General features: G+C 35.4%; 1 protein-coding gene across 1 annotated transcript; it reads right to left on the bottom strand.

The window, feature by feature from the left end:
- Positions 1–2,859: 2,859 nt before the first annotated feature.
- LOC140164739 (uncharacterized) lies at positions 2,860–21,049 on the bottom strand. The gene is made up of 4 exons (XM_072188095.1): positions 20,895–21,049; positions 8,887–9,210; positions 7,452–7,522; positions 2,860–4,210 (listed from the first exon to the last, which is right to left on the bottom strand). Exons 1-4 carry the CDS (start codon positions 20,956–20,958, stop codon positions 4,007–4,009), a joined length of 663 nt encoding a protein of 220 aa, XP_072044196.1. The 5' UTR covers positions 20,959–21,049; the 3' UTR covers positions 2,860–4,006.
- Between the last annotated feature and the right edge of the window lie 1,171 nt (positions 21,050–22,220).

Raw genomic sequence — 22,220 nt, 5'->3', positions numbered from 1 at the left:
GGCGATACCTTCCTGATGCAAATATACCGTAATTATATTTTTATTGACTTGATATCTGGTTGTTCATCTTATTGAACAAAATACTATTGTTTATTATGCTATCATCAGTGACACGATCTGGTCCATGGGGACCCAAGGTGGCAAATTTGAAATTGAGATAAAAAGAAAAAATATGTTAAAAAACAGTAAACCCATAAGAGAATAGATGTTCCAAAAACGTCAGAACCAAGTATGCTAGACCTTCGGTGTTTTTAGTATATGATAGCCTTTTATATAAGGTAATAATTACAGTAACTAATTTTCAAAAATGCCTGCTTTGGCCTCCATGGCCCAGATTGTGTCACATATGTGTACATCCATATCAAAACGATGCACTTGTCGGCTGCTACATGTGTCTCATTTCACATAATTAGCTTGGAATAAATACCAGACTTATCTTAAGTGGAGGTCACTTCAAATCATCTCCAAAGTCACATATAATAGTCAAGGAGTGTCCTCGATTCCTAAAACATGCACCTTGGGAATGATTTGAAGTGATCTCCACTTATGATGAGTCTGGTATTCAATCCTAGCTATTATGTAAAAAGAGACACATGTAGCAGCCGACAAGTGCATCATTTTGATATGGATGTACACATATACTTTGTTTGATCTGTTGTGAGTGAGGCTTGCTGGATTTCAATAAACATTGGGTTTCATCATAGTTTATTGCTGTAATGTGTCATCATTCAAGTGTTATTAAAAAACAGGCAGTATCAGGACATGTAATGTACAACTTCCTTTGGCCCAGTTTTAGGCTACTATTGTCCTCATTTTGGCCCAAGGCATAACATGCTCAATATAAGGCAATTGACAGATGTGTTCATACTACGCTTTATTCCGTACAGTACGTGTAATTGTTATAAGAGGGCCATACTACGGGCTGTATGCATTGTTTTATGTACAAAAAGTAGCCTGGGTTCAGAACAGTAACCTCAGATTGTGCACTGAAATATGGCGAGCACAAAAGGAGAGGGCGTATTTTGATTTGGGTAATCTTTTGTCAGTTGATAAGCATACAAAAGATTACCCAAACCAAAGTACGCCCTCTCCTTTTGTGCCCGCCATACTTCAAAACAGCTAATGGAAATGTGGTCCTATTTGATTTACTAACTTTTGCCAATTGAATGGATACTACATAATGAAATCAATGTAAGAAAACACACCAAAAAATTAATGATGTCATATAAAACATTGAAAGAACTTAGTTGATTTACAATCGTTAACAAAGAAATTTCAACATTCAGGGTATCCGGTTGTGTTTCTGGCATAGAAGGGAGGGATGGCCAGCAGAGGAACAAAGTTAACTTTTTTTAGTTGTAGGATTTTGTTGATCCCTAATAAAATAAGTTACCAAAATAGGCACAGCACATTGTCAATCTATAGAGCCCTTAATTGTATTGATTGTTGAGAGAAATTGGCTTTTGCCTCTTATTTAAGGGATCTGGAATGAGCGTTTTGATCATTTCGACAGTATTTTTTGTGGGACATGAGAGCACATCAGACATATCAAATTGCATTCTGAATACGAAGAATGTCTTTCTGATATCAAATAATTTTACATTTTTTGAAATTCACGATATACTTCAAATTTTATGACAAATTATTTGATATTTTTCACATTTTTCATATATAACAGTCCTCGAAGTAAATTTTATAAATCTAATGATATATTCTTAAAGTGTATGTAGCTGGGAGGAAAAGCCGACGATTAATTGAAAATTTTGACCTTTCATATTGAAGATATGGATTTTTTCCCCCAAAGACCTCATTTTTTTGGTGTTTTGGGTGTATCTTCAATACGAAAGGTCAAAATTATCAATAGCTATCAATAATATTGATCGTCGGCTTTTCATCCCACCTACATACACTTTAAGTATAAATCATCAGATTTATAAAGTTTACTTCAAGTACTATTAAATATCAAAAATATCAATTTTTAATCATTTGCCATAAAATGTGTATTACATTGCAAATTTCAAAAAATCAAAATTATTTCATATCAGAAGGACATTCTTCGTTTTCAGAATGCAATTCGATATCATGTCTGATGTGCTCTAATGTCCCACAATAAATACTGTCCAAAGGTTCATACCCCATCCCTTACAGGCCCATTCAGTGATCATAGCAAAAGTGTAAGAAAAAAATTAAAATTGTTGATTAGTGAAGGATAAGTTGTTCAAATTGTCATTTGGTATTTTTGAAATGAAAAATTTGGCAAAAAAAGAAGAAAACGGCAGTATTGACGAAGTTGAAGCCCCATTCAAATACATACATGCAGCTAATTTATATACTGTCAGTACATAGATTTCAGATTCATGTAAATTCCTTATTTTTGTCTTGAATACATGGCTTTCGGCTGAACCACCAGCAGGCTATGTTAACACATTTATGACAATGACAAAGGTACCAAATTCTGAATTTTGATGATTTTAACGATCGTCCGGATGAGCAAATCACTGAATGGGCCTATAAGTGCCATACTTTTTGTCCACAGTTTTGTATTACTGGCCTTTAGTACTAGTAATTCATTTATGGAGAGACCATACCACATATTTATCGCCTAAACACGAAGACACACAACATAACATGATGGCATGCAGCGATGGCATCATTTGTTAGACATGCAGGATTGGACTATGTATTTTGTTTATGTCTGGGAGAGACCAAAGATACTATCTTTGGAGAGAAACAGACCAAGAGTCCTAGAGGGCAGTATACATTTCTCCATTCTCTGCAGGAAGGGGTAGCCAATAGCCATGTTATGTTCTTCATGTCATATACACTACCATCCAAAGAAATAATGACACATCAAAGATGTACAAGGTACACGAACAAATTTGGTGTCATTTTTAATATTTATTTCATAATCTTTCCAGCTTTGTCGAAATATCAAAAAGCAAATTTTGACATGGTTTTGAGGGAACAGTAAAAAAGATCACGTGGTGCTCCATAAAACATAAGTTTCAGATATGAGAGCTATAAAATATGACCTATTAAAAGCCTCTAGTATATAAGGTATATTGCTGATAGTGATCGATAGGCAAAAGTGATGCATGCTGGGAAGGAAAAGGCTAAAATTCTCGATCTCGGGTGACAAACTCCATAGCTTTTGAGCCTTTTTCATTCCCAGCATGCATCACGTTTGCCCATCAATCTCGATCAGCAATATACCTTATTGAAATGCATTTACAATATATTGATCAACCTAAAAATGTCCTAAATTCCATTTTCAAGTTGTTTCTGGCTTTTCCAGAATAATGTACATGTATTATAGGGCTAGAATTTGTTCACAAATGCACAAGAATAATTCTTTTTTCTTGCAAAGGAAATTTGTTGAAGTCATTTTAATTCATGCAAAATATCTACTGCTTACATGTAGATTTGTGTGACAATTTACAAGAATCAACTTAGATTCATGCAAAATGGGTTATTCCACTTCAAATCATCCATACAATGGAAGACCGTAATTTGCCACACAGGGAGTGTGAATTTCAAATGGGGTTACCTGAATAGGTAACTCCATTTGAGATCTACACCCTCTGTGTGGGAGATAAGGACAAATCTTCCACAGGGGTGTATGGATAACAGGCGCAGCCAAATTGAGGATATGCAATACGATCATAGCCATGTCACTCATCACAGAGTCATCCGCATTTAAATAAAATTCTGGCCTCAGGAAAGGTACCACAGGGCAATTTGCAACATATTGCAATAAAGCAGGTGATAGGTATGAACGGTCGTGGCCTTGTGGGATCGAACTAGAGACCTGTCCAGCCCCTCTGTCATTACAGCGCTTTGATCCCCCTGAGATCTGGGAAATGGTGCTATATATAAAACACAGAAATTCATTCATTTATCTTAGAACTGTCCCCCAACATCTTATCTCATATTTGTTCAACAAGCTTAAAACATGTATGTCAAGAATCACATGCACTGCAGTCTGTAAAGTTTCTTCCTCGGGCTCTCATATTTGTTCAATAAGCTTAAAACGTGAGTGTTGTTCATCAGGAATCACATGCACTACAGTCTGTAACTTCTCTTCTTCTGGCAACTCATCGGTAAAATATTTGGGACGTTGGTGGTTGACCTTATCCGGGTTGTACTCTGTCGTGAATTTGAGCGTGCCGCTTACTTGTGCATTGAGGGTGCGATTACTCCCTGTTACGACCTACAAGAGAATGATAAAACAAAGTACACATACATGAATACCGGAACACCTGAATGCTGAACAACACCATCCCATTAGGCCTAAAAAAATTGTTTGATTGGCGTAACATAAACATTTTTTTAGGGTAGGTAGGTCGAGATTCTTTTTTTTTAAAAACTTTTTAAGCTGTAAATTTGGTTTGATAAAGGCTTCTTTTTTTTTTTAAATTGATTTATTTATATTTTTTTTTTTTAAATTTTATTTGTTCTTTGTGCAAAAAAAAATAAAAAAGTTAGAGTTTGGCCTAATTTTAGGGTAGGCCGGGTTACGCCAATCAAACAATTTTTTTTAGGCCTTAGATTGATGAAGAATAGGCTTTTCCATTTAAAATCCACACTACCCCTGTAGTTGTCCCAATTTTTATTTCATAATTGGAATTGCCAACTTTAAGGCATTGTGTTGAGACATTTTGGATAACTTCAGTGGATGTACATGTATACAGTGCACAACTTATAAGTTCCCCCTAATGCTTTTTGAAATAAATCGAAAATTATTTAACGAAATGTAAAATTGTAAAAAGTTATGAGTAACCTTATTTGTTTTACAAAACTGGGCAAATTTGTAGTGTCACACATCATTGCGTTTGGCCACAATGGTTCATTATGTAAAAAAAGAGGGTGTTTTAAAAGTTGCACCTGAGTCCATAGGAGTCAATTGTCAAACAATACAGTATGTTAGGCCTGTCCATGTGTTTGTAAAACTTAAAGTCTAGATGTTTAGTAGGGGATGTGTCCTCCTGCACTGTTGACAAGTGCATTGCAACTCCCATACGACGAGCAATTTCTTTCACGGTACATTTTCATCCAGCAAACCTATTGCTCTACCGCTGAAGAAATTCGGGCAAACGCGCATTATTAAAATGTGACTTTTCACATGTGATGAACTACTGGCGATGTGGTCTATTCTCACTGCAGTACATATCCCTTCCATCTCAGACATTTATCATTAAAAAGAAAAGAATCAAACACCTGCTTTGCTTTTGAAGAAGAAGAAGAAGAATACCAAAGATTAAGTTTTCTTTTACAAACACATGAATATCCCTGGCCTACTGCATTGTTTGAGAATTGAGTCCTATGGACTCAGATGCAACTTTTAACACTGTTTAAAACGGTCTCCTTTTTTTACATAATGAACCATTGTGACTGAACGAAATGACGTGTGACGCTAAAATTTGGTCCACATGTGTAAAACAAATAACGCTACCCATATCATTTTACAAGTTTGCATTTCGTCAAATAGTTTTCGATTTATTTAAAAAAATATGTAGGGGGGAACTTATAAGTTGTGCACCCTATAGTAAGGGAGGGGAAAATCTGATTTAAATAAAAAAATCTGATTTAAATTTGATTATTTATTTAAATCAGCAACCCTGGTTAGTTGAGACATTTCCCATTTCATTTATTTGCAAATAATTATTAAAGCACTCAATAATAAAGAACTCTGATATTTACATGAGTTTAATGTACTGAGATTTTGTGATAAATTCTGCGGGAATGGCCAATCAGATTTACTGATATTCAATATTCACAATGCAGTCATGATCTAGGAACTGGAATGAAATTTCTATCTATCTTGCGGACGCATCCGAGAAAGAGTTTACAATTCTTTTCCAGGAATCTCTATCAGCCATCAGATTTGGGAGGTCATTAATTTCTTGATTGACGTCCCTTGCCACACAGTCGATGTAGTTGAATGGTCTTCTTCCTCTACATGTTCGTGGAAGCCTCATACAGATGACATCTGAAATTATTTGGTCTTTTGCACGGTAGCAGTGGCCTGCAAATCTGGCTCGCCGTTGAGCAACGATGGAGGACACCTGTGGAACACCATCATAGATCTCTGCTTTGGTTTTATGTTCACGCCAGGATATATTTCAACCCTCATCAACAGCCGGGTGTAGGTACCATCAAGACGGTCCTGAAGATCTTTCTTCATTGTCCAGGTCTCACTTCCATATAAGAGGATACTCTCTATGCAGGCTCTAAAGAAGGCAAGCTTGGTATTTCTTGATATGTTGGACTGCCAGATGGTGTGCAGTTTGTTGCAAGCTTTCCATGCTTGAGCTTTGCGAGTCAGAAAGTCTTTCTTGCTGTCGGCAACAAATGAACCAAGATATTTAAAGTCCGACACCTCCTTGAGTTGTGTGCCATCCCGAGAAAGGATTGGAGTTGGGTTCTTATCTCCATTAATACACATATATTCTGTCTTCTTGGAATTGAGAAAGAGGCCAACTTTGGCGGAAGCATCTTCTAAAGATGACAGAAGATCTTGGGCATCTTGTGATAACGTAGCTGTTAAAGCGATGTCGTCTGCGTAGTCAAGATCGGTTAAATACTTGTTCTTCTCTCTGCTCGTCTTATTGGGCATGATGTCAATCCCTTTGGAATGAAATAGCTGGTTTTATTTAATTTACTCTGATTTATTTCAGCTCAAAATGAAAAGAAACATAGCTGGTAGTGAAAGCTAATATCATTAATCATTTTGTGGTCATCAATTTATTTGTCAGAAATCTTGCATTATTATTTTCATGTACTACATGTACTTACAAATTAAAAGAAGAGTGAGTTTAACTGCAAAACTGCAAGCTATTTTTTGCGCTCACCTGGAACTAGTTTCCGACTAGCATCTTCAGCAGATGGTGATACTGTGATGATATCTTGCCTACAATCGGGATATCCCTCACTGATGATGTCATATGATTGACAGAATGACGTCACAAGATGTTACGATGTAGTGCCCCCCCGGCATCAGCAGATTATCCCAGATAGGGTCTATTTCCTTTGTCACAATTCAGTCTTGGTTTCTGAGGTCTTGTGTATTGCTTCCAGAACACGTACAGGAATACTCTTTTTGCTCCTGTTCTAGAACTTTTACATTTTACCAGTCAATCTGGTGTCCTTTTGATCTTACGATGTGCTCCCTGACCGCTGATTTGGAACTGCCGGACGTGGATTTGTGTTCACTAATCCTTTTCTCGAGCTTCCTGGCAGATTCGCCAATATATAAACTTGCATCAGTCGATGTCATCAGTGAGAGATATCCCGATTGTAGACAAGATATCATCACAGCATCACCATCTGTTGAAAATGCTAGTCGAACTAGTGTAAACGTTCCAGGTGAGCGAAAAATAGTGTAGTGTTGAAGTTAAACTCTTCTATTTGTTTATCTACCACTACATATGAATATCCACTCGTATACTTACAAATTGTCCTGCTTTCCATTGTATAGCTGCCCTCTGTTTTCTCAGCATCTCATTTGCATTAACATGATCACCTGTAAAAGGCAGCCATTAATTACATTCGTTAGAGATAAAACAATTACATAAATGCAATGATGTTTTAAGATATAATAACAAAAATTACATGTTTCTCGTTCAGATTTTGAAAAAACAGGATGGCAAGTCTTACTTTATTGAATAATTTCCATTGAAAAAAAATACATTGTGTATAAAGCAACAGAAATGAAACAGAAAAAGAACTCAAATTACAAAACTATTCAAATTTTACTTTTATTGTCACTTAGAAATAACTTCAGGATTAGGATTTAGATATATTTCATCTGGCAAAACAAAATAATTTTTTTTTTAATTCCAAAAAATCAGTGCTGTATTTGTCTGGAATAGAAAGTACAGGTACTACCGTAAAACCCCGTCTACAAGCATATAGTGTGCTTCTGATGAAATCTACATTAATCCAGTCGCCATTATGGAGTTTGAGCAAATTCATTACAGATCCAAGCATATACAAACAAGTATTATTTTAAGACCGATCTATTGTATTGGTATATTAACGCTTGCTTCGAATTAATTAAGCTTTTATAAAAAACACTATATATGCTTGTAGACGGGGTTTTACGGTATTACAACACACATGAAATGCCTAGTGACCTATCTCACCATCCTGCAATATTGCTAGGATTGTTTAGACAGAAGGAACCTACAATCGTCACACCAGTGAATCATGATATCATTCCATGTTCTAAGGACCGTTGATATATCGATAATAATCAATAAAGTGACTATCCAATAATATCAATATATTGCCGATATCACTTTTTGAAGAAAATCAATATACATGTACCATAAAGATTTGCCTAATGGCGCACATGGGCTCCTTTGCCTTAGGATAAATTTAATGTAGAAATAAAGAGCACCCTCCTCTTAAAACCCCATCAAGAACTAAGGGTTCATGCCCTTATTTGCTGGCGAGATTTTTACAGGAGGGCACTTATAGTTTGTGCCATAAATTCCAGTTATGTCAAGGGAGCCCATATGCGCCATTAGGTAAATCTTTGCAGTATCCAAGCTGCCGATAATGAAAAAAAAATTGAAAAAATGGGAAAAAAGGACTGAGTTTGAGGTCATGTGATGATATTGTGCTACTGGGGTTCAAGGGCTTTCCATTCCAGCAACGAATGAAAAACTGAGGGATAGCTGATGATTATCATGTATGGATGAATGTACATGTATGTAAATATGAGTAAAATTGGAAGGAAAATTGGTTTGTTGATTTTTATCGATATTGAGTGGCCAAAATATTGATTTTTAAAAATCCTGACATCGACAGTCCTTACCATGTTCCCTTCCCAGTTCCCATTGCAGTTTAAATTCCCTGATTAATTCCACTTGAAATAATTACCATCTTTATATTGCCTTCTTGGTGTGTTCCTCCACCTGTGATCTCTTCGGATTACCTTAGGGCCTTTGGTTAGAAATATCCTGGCAGGGTCTACCCTCGACGGGTCAGTTGTAACAGTTGCAGTTCGGATGGGAAAGTCATGTACCCGGTCATGTACCTGAAGATTGGTTCTTCTCACTTTCTTTGGCGGTGGTTTTGATGGGAATAGTCTGCTGCGAATCAGCTGCATGCGATCAAGTGTAGGTTTTTTCCTATTTTTGTATGGTAAGGCCTTTCCAGATGGTCCAGCAATTTGGTATGTGCTAATAGACCTGAGAGTCCACCCTGAAAAATGAACAAAATTTTACTTACAAAAAGAATTTGAAGATTTAAAACTCTTTATGCCAGTATCTCCTTCAGGGGTTGAGTTTTAAAAATAACAGGTATTGTATGCTATAAATTGCACTTCTAGAAATTTTAAATGTCAAGTTTAGAGTTTAGGAATTGAGGTGTGCTATAAATCGCACTCGGACAGGATATTTAAGGTGCACGATAGTGTGTGGTTGCACTTGTGTGCCTTTAAAGATTCAATCACTGCTCCTTTGAACACACACACAGGTGTATAATGTAATTGAATACCTGAGCGGAAGAAGGGTCCGACTCCATCAAAACTGTTTTTGAGAAATTAAGAAAAAACTTAATATTTGGAAAAGTTTTATAGGCAGAATGTTTTCATCTTCAGGGGATCTTTAATACATGTACATACAATATTATATACATTGTACATTCAAAATTATATATGACAGCATTCAAGCTTTGACTTGCGTTTTGTGGCCAGAATGGTGAAAACATAAAGTGAAAGATATCCTACTTAAAGGAACATTTTCTAGGGTGAAATTTTGTGTAGAAACTGAATCTGACATAAAAAATGCATAATTATCAACTTGAAAATTTCCCCCATAGCACTGTACAGGCATATTTCTGCCCGAAATCCTCAAATTATGAGTGAAAATTTGCTCTAAAAAATAAGTCCTTCAAAATGGGATACTTAGGGCTAAATAAACATAAACTTGCTCTAGAGGGAGGTATTGACAAGAGCAAGTTTGTGTTTGTTTAGCCTTAAACCTCCCAGTTTTGAAGGACTTATTTTTTTTTGAGAATCCATTAATTTTTCACGCCCTCAAAATTCTTAGGGGTGGGGGTAGCATATTGCAAGTTATTTTCTTTTCTGTAAATGAGGCTTACTTATTTATTATATTACCACTTAGCTATTGAAATACTGAGCTAAAAGACACTTAAAGCATCCCTATAGCTCATACCATTGTGGAGATATGGCCTTTTCAAATAGAAAATGAGGCGAATATCGTGCTTTTTTCCAAATCAATTGTCACCCGAACGCTCAAGTTTCTAATGCTGCTACGAAAATAAAGAAATATGTTGATCCCATTCAATGCTTTTAATATCACAATTGTACCCTTGTTACACAATTAGTATAGAAAATTAGGCTCTATTTAATAGAGATCATGTTCATACACTCACAGGAAATCTGCAAGTCAATTTTTTTGTCACCCAAAAACGGCTATTTTCGGCCAAAATCGGACATAAAATTGAATTTTTCTTGAAATCTATAAAAGATAGGGAGTTTTAAGTGCCAAAATCTGAAACTACATGATATTTTACCCTTGGAAACATATAAACAATCAAGAATTTTTATTGTTTTCACCCCTAAATAATTGTTTCACACTTTTGTCCGCCAAACGTACATGTAAGTCAAAGCTTGAACGCTGTCATATGCTTAATACAAGCTGGAGTTGGGACCTTCTTCCACTGATATACTGCAAGTGCCAGTTCCATATTCAGATGTGTTATAAATAGCTACAAAAATTTGGTAACTATCCATTAATTGCACAAGTAGAAGCATGTAACATGTTAGCAAGAAAGTTTATATTGTAGTGAAAAGCAGATTTTGTGGATGAACAAAATTCCTCTTTAACCCAATATTTGTGGGAAGAAGGGCCCAACTCCATGGAGTTGGGCCTTTCTTCCATGAAAACCATGCTTAAGCATACTTGGAAGACTACTTGAAGGGTGGATTTTGGCTCATCTTTCACACAAGGAAGCACAATCTGCTGGCAATAAAATGCTGGGTCTGACTCATTGTACATTCGAAATTATATATGATGTTTGCATGGCAACGGTACATGTCTTAATACAAGCTGGAGTTGGGCCCTTCTTCCACTCAGGTATTCAATTATTTTTACATTTACTGGAATTAAATGAAGGAAGCTAAACAATGATGTTAGAAGATAACAAAAATTACATGTTTCTCGTTCAGACTTTTGATAAAATAGGAGGGCAAGTCTTTCTTTTTACAAATTTCCATTTTTTGCTATTTTTTTCCAAAATGACACCGTGTAAAGCAATGGAAGTTCAGAACTAAACACAGCCAATCACGACGGGCGATCGCATCAAAAATGTTAATAAAAATTGCACTTCAACAAAATTTTAGACTGTTCAAAATATGCAACTGTTAATGTACTTTTTTCGAGAAGTCTAGAAGCCATAAATTTGCACACTGATGAGCTTTACATTTGAGGCTAAAAACGCAAAATTGCATTCAAAATCTAGTCAAATTCGCTGAATCATGACACTGTGAAAACTAATCCATGAGAGTTCCGAAGTAAACACAGCCGATCACGACGGGCGATTACATCAAAAATATTGCTCAAATTCAGGGTTGGCACAATTTAAATCAAATTTAAATTTACTTCACAATTTTTTTAAAAATCAGGAATATGAGAAAAATTATAAGTCACAATTGCAAAATGTTCATATCCTCAAGCAAGAAAAAGCACCAAATTCAAAAAATGGTGTCATGTTAAACATTAACTAAAGTTAACTTGCCTGAAAATTTCATGAAATTTGGTTAGGGTATATTTTTAGTCGCACACTGAACATGTTGAAATGTTGATCTCTGTGTGTGTACTGTCATGTGACGTATTATACGGCTGATTTTTTCCCTACATAGTGTATAAACAAATTTTCATTGTCAATTATCCATTGTTGGTTAATTACATGTACCTTGCAAAAAATACTTTCAATATGGTCATTTTCACGGTAAAGGGTGTAACTTTTGATTTTAGGGTCAAAATTTCAAACCACTTAAATATGTTTCTGTTTACTGAAATCATGCATAGAAGCAACTTAAATTCAAGTAAAATAATGTTTCAAGGCTTAAACCTTTTGATTTCTAATAAAAAATTTGACATTTGCATAACATTTTGGTTAAAATCTAAGAAAAAATGTATTTTACATAACCTCAGAAAATTTTGACATGAAAGCTGGAATACATGTGAAATTCCATTCCAAAGTAAGTCAACAGATATAAGTTAAATTTTATACCATGTTTTGCTATGTTTGTAATTGCAGTTTTGAAAATTTTTAACATCAAGTGTCATTTACAATGGAAATTTCCAAACCTTAAACATATTTTTAAGTTTTAATTGGGTTCCTAAAATAATTTGAATGTCTAACTTCATGTACAAATACTACTTGATGAAAGGAACCTCCCAGCCAAGTTTCACAGAAATTGGAGTTATTTTTAGAATTGGCAATTCAAGCGATTTGTGTTTCGGAGGCTTCAGTTAACAACACAGGTGATCATAAAAGTAAAATATTTAGCTAACTACTACAAGTTGACATAAAAAATAGGTAAAAAATATCACAATTACCAATTTTCATGCTTTGCTTCTAAGTATTGAATTTCAGTTGTGACAAAAATTAAATTATCACAGCAAGTCATTTTTTTTTGTTTCGAGGCTTCATGTTAACAATTGTTAAACATTGCAGAAGTAGTTTTTTTTGAAAACAACAGTGTTGGGATCATCTAAGCTGTTATTTTCTTGTGTGTATTGAATCAATGATTCTATGCGGCAGATATTGTAGATTTATCTCATCACATGTGAAGCCTCCGAAACAGGCTTTTTAAGGTATCAGTATATTTTTCAAACATTAACCATAATGTCAATTTTTTTAAATTTATGACATTCTGCACATATCAAGTAATAATTACAATGCAGATATCATTATGAAACACACCAATTTAGATATGCATAGATGATAATTAAGTTTACTGTTGTTTCGGAGGCTTCATTTGTTTCGGAGGCTTCAATTGTTAACGGAAAGTTTGTATTGGGTCCCATTTTCAAACGGTGATATATATCTCCACGATTTAAAAACATGTGACTTGAGGATCTACTTTGCTACATTTTGATAAATAGATTGGATGAGCTCTTTTATTTATATTTGCACAAGCTTGCTGAACAGTTTGTTTCGGAGTCTTCAAAAAAGTTAACGGAAAAACGGCTATTTGAAGTCAAGATTTTATAAAAATTTTAAAAGCTTGCAAATCGGCTAATTTTTGTTACCCATTTCAAGTTAAGATAACAACTGTTATAAATCAAGAAGAAGTGAAGAAATAACCAAGAATTATGAACCAAAGCTACACCCACAAAGTTTGTTAACAATTGTTAACGGAAAATGAAGCCTCGAAACGACAAATATCAAGTCCGGTTCTCAAAAATACAGGGCCGTTCACAATTAAATCTAATGTGGCAATGTTTACTGAACATATGACTGTACTTTCAGGATAAGAAAAATTATCCATGAACTAACTGAAGAAAACACAGGGTTTTACAAAATGTTACTGTTTTTATAGTTTTTCAAAATGGCAATATTAAGTACATTTAAGCCTGCTAAAACTGAACGCAGTAACTCCCAAAGCTGATTATGCTACCCAAGGTAGCTGCTAACTAGATGACTTATGTGGCCAAAAATCATGGAATTCTGTGGCTTTATTAGAACACTGCGGATTAAAATGTTAAAAATCCAAAGTTACACCCTTTACCGTGAAAATGACCATATACAAACAATTATAAAGTCAGCATTAAAGTTGATATTGAACTATTTGGATGATGTTAATATTCATTCCAGAAAAAACATACACGAGTGAGCCACTGATGAGTGAGAATCAAATTGCTATTAACACCGATCCTATCAGACCACTCGTATGGCTTAATTTTTAGCGGTAAATATTTGGATGCACCAACTACATTCTACATACAGTATAATATGTAAACTCATTCTTCACTGGTTCGAACCCCGGTAACATTTCTGTTTTACTGTTTTATTTTATTATATATTATTTGAATCCCCAATTTTATATTTTTGTTATAGCCAAAATATACAAATGTACATGTACACCGATTGCGGTCAAATTTCGGTTTATTTATTCTTTGCCAAAAATTATGCAAATATTTATCCAGGCCTACATGTATGTAAACAGCTGTCAGGAAGGTTTCCTGGTCATTTGAAGTAGAAATAATGAGATAAAAATGAAAGCAAAGACTTATTATCTTGACCGCTTTGAAAATAATAATTTGTGCACGGCTGAATCTATCTCTTGATTTTATATTGGCCTACATGTAGATGTAGGCTTAGGCATAAAGAAAAACATTGCAGGGAAGACCGTGGCAAAACAAAAAAGTTGCATAGATATTTCCAAATAAAATGACCGGCCTACGCACACCCTCCTAACAAAACAAGAAAGAAAAAAAATCAAAACATTACAGCATTGCAGGGGTTCAAACCACCATCCTCTGGCACAAAAAGCAAACCGTTCAACCACTAGACCATACAAACTGATATAAAATACTTGTGTCTTTAACAATCCTTATTTCTCATTCAGTGTCTCACTCAATAATAATCTTTTTAAACATGTTTGTACTTCAGTCAAATGAAGTGATATTAGGCCTACCGTACTTTTTAAATTTACTTCAATATTTTGTAAAACAAGAGAGTATTTTGCACGAATAAGCAAACATCATTGGACGATTCTGGTGATTATTAATCGATATAAGGACAGAGCCGACTGTTAATTTTCCTATTGACACTATTCACCAAGGGTCAAGCACCATCATGACACGAAACCTTTTTGAAAGCAACTTTTCAACCTACGACTCAAGTGTTCCACCAATCATTTATTTTCGCTGAAATTTTTTATACAAGCTGACGTTAATGTCGATTACTACAGAGAAGCATACGACCGGCGTTTGCTCAGAGTTGTAGATATATCCATTTTAGTGATCGTGACAGGCATGTTTTCTCATTTTTTAGGCTACTTCTGGGGCTACTTCGGGCAAAATATATATAGGGGAGATTGGGGTTAGTTGAAACATTTTTCACAAAATCGTCTTTTTACCGCAAACCGATTACTTTCAAGAAACACTAACCATATCAGTATAAACATATACATACATGCTACAAATACAGCCTTAAACTTTATTGGACCTGCTTTTGATTATTCATATAATCCAATTTGAAAATTTGAAAAAAAGTGTTTCAACTAACCCCACCCCTGGGGTAAGTTGAAACATAGGGTGGGGTTAGTTGAAACACAGCTTGTAAAAATGTCAAAATAATTATTATTGTGTTGTTAGGGTTATACTTCCCTTGAAGGCACCCTTTAACATCCAATCAGTGTGAAAAAATGAATAAATAAATATGTGGGAGTTCGGGTCAATACTTTGGACACGAGGTGACGAGTGTCACATGGACCAAAATATGAGAAGCCTAAAATATTATAAAATGTACTTTCTGTGTGCATTTTTTTTGCTTGTATTATTGCTTTTTAACCATATTAAAGCAATATTGAAGAAATGAGTAAACATGTTACAAATTTTAAAAAGTCAAATTTGTAACCATATTTTTCTATGCGATTTTCATGTGTCAACTAACCCCACCTCAAAAGTTTTAACTAACCCTGATGCCTATTTTTACATTTCTAAGTTCATTACACAAAAGAAGAAATACAATAAAACTTTTATTTAACATTATTCTAGGACTTACTACTAGTGCTTATGATACTCAAAATAAAATCCCCTGAATCTTCAAACAACATGGAGATAACGCATCTTTTCTGAGGTGTATAAAAATTAGTCAGTAAGTCATAAAACAGATATTCCTTTCCCAAGCCAACACTTGTGGGGCATCAGTGCTGTTGCTAATTTGGTGGATGACCCTTACTAATACCTATTACTACATGTAGGTGCCAGTATTTTACCAAATTAATTTTTTGTGTCAGAAAAAAATACAATGTTTCAACTAACCCCAATCTCCCCTATAGGTATGCCAGGCAAACCTTAACTAACACATTTGTTTTATCAACCAAATTCGCCTCTAGAACACAATACATATTTTACATAGAAATTTAAAAGAACAGGTAGGTCAAGGAAACCTACATAAATATGTTTTCTATACTTCACTTGACCCAAATATATGATTTTTTATGGTGATGAGACAATCGCACATGGAATTTTAGAGGGATTTTGATAGCAGAAGTTCCATTAAAAAAAGCTGCTATCATAATGAGACTAAGATCTAGAAACACCCCCGAAATGCCGTTTTGGGGAATTTTGCCAGCAGAATCTTTTTGATGAAAGGCAATCTTTGACAATCTACAACCCGTGTAATTAATATTATTTCAAAGTTTTAGGGGCCTGAGCTTTCGATCCTATATAGCAGGATCTTTATCAAAGGCAGAGTGACAAGACAACACACAAAGGACATGGACATAAAGGAAATTAGCAAGACAATAGAAGACATAAGTGTTTCTTAGGTCGGGAAATATCAATAGGGGCAGGAAGTGGGATGTCATAATAATATTATGACAAACATGCAGCTATTTAAGCTTCTGGAGCCTTGCATGGTTTCGTACAAGCTCTAATTGAAATTACGTTGCGTTAGCTTTCTGCATACAGATCATCCCATACATGCATACCGTACTAGCAGAGCTAAGTACGGTATTGGTTCCTCGTACTAGCTAGGGTAAGCTTTATACCCTGTGTGGGCAAGTCATACTTCAGTATGACTTGCCCTGAACGTCCATATGTGATGCAATCAAGCAAAATGAGTCGGATGTCGGGAATATTGATTTTGAGATATAATCAATAATAGTATTCAACTTCCTTTGAATTTTATTGTTCTTAGCAACACTAAAATGACCATACATGTATCTCTGGAACCCTAAGTCTAATTATGATGGAGTTTTCAGCAAAATAAAGCTCTGAGAATGGCTCATATAATAACATTGAAAACTGAATTTTGATTTTGATCGACATGAGACTCATTTTGCTTGATCGCATCACATATGTTCGGAAGAGACGGATACATTGCATGAGAGCCTGCCAATTTAAGCTTCCTATAATATCAATTGCACATAACATACGAAGTCACAAACTTACAAACTTCAATATGCACTTCAAATACTGCAGACCAGCTCTTAATTATTACTGATCCTGTAGAATAACTTACATAATCGTCCATTTCATGGAATCCCATTGCTCAGAATTGCCAATTTCATTTTTATCTGTCAAATGCACTGTGGATGTGCTCCATTAAATCACAGGTGTGAAACTGACTTTATACCACTTGCTCGCTTTCGCAGAAAAGCCAGCCTCGTGGCACTAGGGCATGACGTCATCGTGGACGTATGCAAAATTTCCGACGGGCGTCATATAACCCGTATTGTGATTGGTTGCAAAAGCCATTCTTTGAAATCGTAAGCCAATCAATGAACGCGACGGCCTTTTACGGTATTAATTAATGTGACTCGCCAGTAAAGAACGTCTAACCTGATTGGTTTACAAAACTACTTTGATAATTGCTATACGCAGAACATGGTACATACTTACAATCCACATACAAACTAGGAAAGCATACTTTCAATGTACAGCTGGTTTTTTTCACAACAAATGACTTACTCACCAATGTCTTCTGTGGCCAAACTTGATTATTTAAAGTCCTACTGCATTATAGTCCACTTAAAATATCAATTTGGTTGAAATTTGTTGCCAAAAACTGTGTTTAAATGTGTTTATTCCACCACATAATTCTTGTGATCAAAATTCCCACCATTAGAATGTGCTATCTCCAGCATGTAGCCCTTTACACATAGCATGTAACCTCATCTCTGCTTATAGAAGCTGTTACAGGCATGTGTATACAGCATGGGTACAGATAGGAGCACATTCAGGCTTGGTTAAAGTCTATCTTGTTATGATATGTTTGGTAAATTGGCCAATTAGGTCAAGACATGTCATCAATTTAACCTTGGCATGAGAAAGTGTTGCCATGCTCATGCTTAAAATCCACCACATTATGGTGGATTAGAGAATAGCTTAATCTATTATGTACAGCTGTGTGTGGTCAAAAGAGTATACTTCATGACTTCTAATATTATTTGCCCCAACACATGGGTCTGGCACTTAACAATTTGGGTGGAATATTTGGAAACATTTTTTTTTTTTTTTTTAGTCCACAAAATGTAAACATGGAGACATGTACAATTACAGAATTTGACTTACTGGAAATGGGTTTTTGCTGAACAAAAGTAAGTAAACATTAGGGATCATATTTTTCAAAAATGGATTACAGGGTTTCAGTGTATTTTGAAAATGATGGGTTTGTGTTAATTTTTATAACTGGTGCAGTTATCATGTTTTGAAATATACACTCTTTGACAGCTCTCTCCGTGCCTGTTTGAATGCCTGGTTATACCATGTACCCATACACTAGGTATGGGTACATGAGACCAGGTATAGATAATTGCTAAGCCAGTCAGCGTGCTTGATGCAACAACCTCGTAGAGGTTTTCGAGAGGCGAATTCACGTGGTGATCCAGCGATCGAGTATAAATTCAGGTTGACAACTGCTCTCGCGCGAGATCGCCGAGTGCAATAACAATACATGGACACAATCACTGACATTTACACAATGGAATAATGAATTATTTATGACATGCATCGGCTGGATTTTACGATCGAGGTAAGGTTTTTGGCCTGTCCCTGCGTGAATATCCTTTGTTTTCAGCATCAAAGATACTTGCGATGACCAGTTTTTTTGCGAATTGATAAATAACAGGTAACTTTTATAGGTCATAGGGTAGAAACTATAGTTGTACAATTTGTACGAAATATACATTTTGGTCATGTGTCGTATGGTGGGGCACATTTGCGTTACAAGCACTGATTTTGATAATTTGTCCTCCTTTTCACTTACATTGTTACATCTCTAAAACTATACATCTCACATCAACAAAACTATACATTTTTGGAAAGCTTATGTTCCAAGGAATCCAACTATGCAAAAATGAAGTTGGTATACAGGGTGCGTAAGAAAATATATAGGGTGATATTATGAAAAAAAATAATTTTACTAGTAAATTCATAATTTATTGCATTTGCTACTGATATGGAATACCTCAAATGTAATCTAATTTTGTGGCAGGCAACACCATGAGCTTAAATAAAATGTATACTTTTGCCATGTTATGATTGACCAAAGTGGTGATACAGGGTGTGAAAATATACATAACTTCACGCACAAAATGTTGATTACATTTTTGAAGATATTTTCTTTAGAGTGTATCCTACATTTATTTTAACTGCATATTTGGATTCCTGGGGTAAAAAGCTTTCCAAACATGTATACTTTTCCTATCTTAGGGTGTATAATTCTCAAGATACTACAATTGAAAGCCAAAACGCATGTCGTGACTGAAAATCTTGGCATTTGTGTGTAAGTGAATAGGAAAAATTGAGGTTCTGGTGACTTGCGGTTCTCAGTGAATACTTGTTCATACATACTCACGATATTACGACGTTTCTGATTGGATTTGCGCTCTTTTTTGCTGGTCATAAATACCGTTTATGACCAGTACGCAGGGCATAAACAAGCTGCGTCACGCAGCGTTGGAACCCAATTAACACGATCCACGATTTTCTTGTGTTGCGTATACGCGCATGTCACCGCGCCCATCTCACGCGGGCGCAAAAGATGACGCGTATCACGCGTTGACTCCCGGCCGTTTACCTCATGAGCCGAGCTGCTCCTGCAAGTAGGCCTACTCATTTCCTTCCAATTTATGAAGGAAAACGGTATGGAAATGTTCTTTAAACTGTCTTGTAAACCCTTATTATTTTCATCTATATTGAATTGCTAAGAATGTTGGGTATGTATGAGCAGGGTTCATTCATAGGATTTGAGCATGATCGCTGTTTATGCCTCGGCTCACGCCTCGGGCATAAACAGCGATCATGCCCTCAATCCTATGAATGAACCCCTAATTAACACGATTAGATAAAATTAATAGCTGAATATGAATAATGAATGATCAAGCTTTCATTTGAGGTATGATTTGCAAGTATAGCACACAATTTGGCAATGATATAATTTAAAATTCAAAAAGATGCCATGTCTCCCATAGAGAATGCACATACTCCTCCACCGCTTATCCTCCACCGCTTATCCACCAGGTTTATCTTCGTTAACAATGTGGTATTTTTCACTAATTAAACAAATTGGCATTCCAAATTGAGAAACATATTTGAAAATTAGAATAATCAGGCTGTATAATGAGCCCAAACTTGATGCAATTGGACCAAGAATAGCCCTGTGACAACAAGTTAAATCTGAAAGAGGAGAGAAAATGTAACGTCACCAGGTATTTTGGGGTCCCACCATAAGACACATGACCTTTTGTTAAATTTTGTTATAGGCCTAAAGTAAAGGCTAAAATGTTTACAAAAATATATTGGTCCATACGTTGTGCTTGTATTCAGTTGTTCGACGTATACAGTAGCTCCCTATACGTCGAACAACTGAATACAAGCACAACGTATGGACCAATATATTTTTGTAAACATTTTAGGCCTATAACAAAATGTATATTTCGTACAAATTGTACAACTATAGTTTCTACCCTATGACCTATAAAAGTTACCTGTTATTTATCAATTCGCAAAAAACTGGTCATCACAAGTATCTTTGATGCTGAAAACAAAGGATATTCACGCAGGGACAGGCCAAAAACCTTACCTCGATCGTACTTCGTAGGTAAGCTTAAATATTACATTATAACATTTGTGTCAGTTTGAGCTTGTATTTTCTGGTCCTATTCAAGTAAACCTTACCTGGATTCGATAATATTCTGGAGGCTAAGTTTAGACATTTTGTTAAATTAAACATTATTGACATATGATGACATCCAACATGTAAAATTACGCTAAAAATCTCACTTCAGATGTTCAGAATCTAATGAAAATTATCATGCTGACATGCTGGTGCACGGGTGACGGGTTGCTAATAAGAAGAATTCAAAAGAACTCGCCCAATGTACAAACTCGCCCCAACACTGCCCGGCCCAAATACAAACTCGCCTACTACAAAAATGTACCGGGGGGGGCACTCACTAAAAATGGGTGACGGGGATGTGCGGCCACATCGACCCCATTCAGCTCCTTCTCACCGTATGATCCTTTTTTTGTTTTGTTTTAGTGAACTCCCTCCGAAGGCTAGGGGTAAAATGGGACACATGGTAAAATGGGACAGTGGTTTTTGGTACCGGGTACTTTATAGGCCTAGGGTAAATTGGGGTAAATGGAACGCTTAAGCAATAAATCACTTTCTGTGATCGGGAGGGTATCCATATATGATTTTTGTTTGTTTCAACATAATATGTTTTTATGACTTGTTTTAACAGATAAACTCCCATTTTATGCTTTATTTCTTGTACTCAGTCCAAATACACACCGTAAAATGGGGTAACTTCGGTCAGCGGGGTAACTTTGGTCAGTCAAATATATTTTTCAAATGGTCATATTTTCGTACAGCAATATTATTTTTAGTCATATTTTGTGTAAAATTTGTTGGAAGAAATAATAGACGCTCATGTCCAATTTCCTCGAAATTTACGCAAAATTCGGGATTTTTTACCCAAAATGAAAATTTTTTAAACATTTTTTTAGAAAAAATAAAAATCGATATTTGTGAGCAAGGATGTGTGCTTGATTAATTTTTCAAGGGGTCAAATGTCACAAAAACAACAACTTGCCCGTATACAGCGAAGATCAATTTTTTATATTTTTTTTCCTTCATGGAATGTAATACTCTGACCAAAGTTGCCCCAATATAATTGGTTTTGTTTGGAAGCTGTGATTTTTAAAAAAACTCTGAAAAGTGCCCAAAGTTACCCCATTTTACGGTACATGATCATCATGATCATGGTGTTCCAGTTACCCCAACAAATTGGGGTAAATGGAACAGTGGGGTGGGTAATTGGAACAAGGGGCATTACTTGCAAGGAGCCTACAATCATAGCTATATTTACATTGATAAAAATTCCCTCTAAAAGGGAAAGCCAGCCTCAATGTAGAAGAGGTCTTGTAATTAGTTTTGGTCAATGTGAAAGGCATTTTTAGGATCACGGCTTACTACATCCATGTTACATGACAGTCCAC

The sequence above is a fragment of the Amphiura filiformis genome, chromosome 11 (genome assembly GCF_039555335.1).
Source record: "Amphiura filiformis chromosome 11, Afil_fr2py, whole genome shotgun sequence".
NCBI lineage: Eukaryota > Metazoa > Echinodermata > Ophiuroidea > Amphilepidida > Amphiuridae > Amphiura > Amphiura filiformis.
The sequence above is the reverse complement of the archived record's forward strand: the minus strand, read 5'-3'. Positions and strand labels throughout refer to the sequence as shown.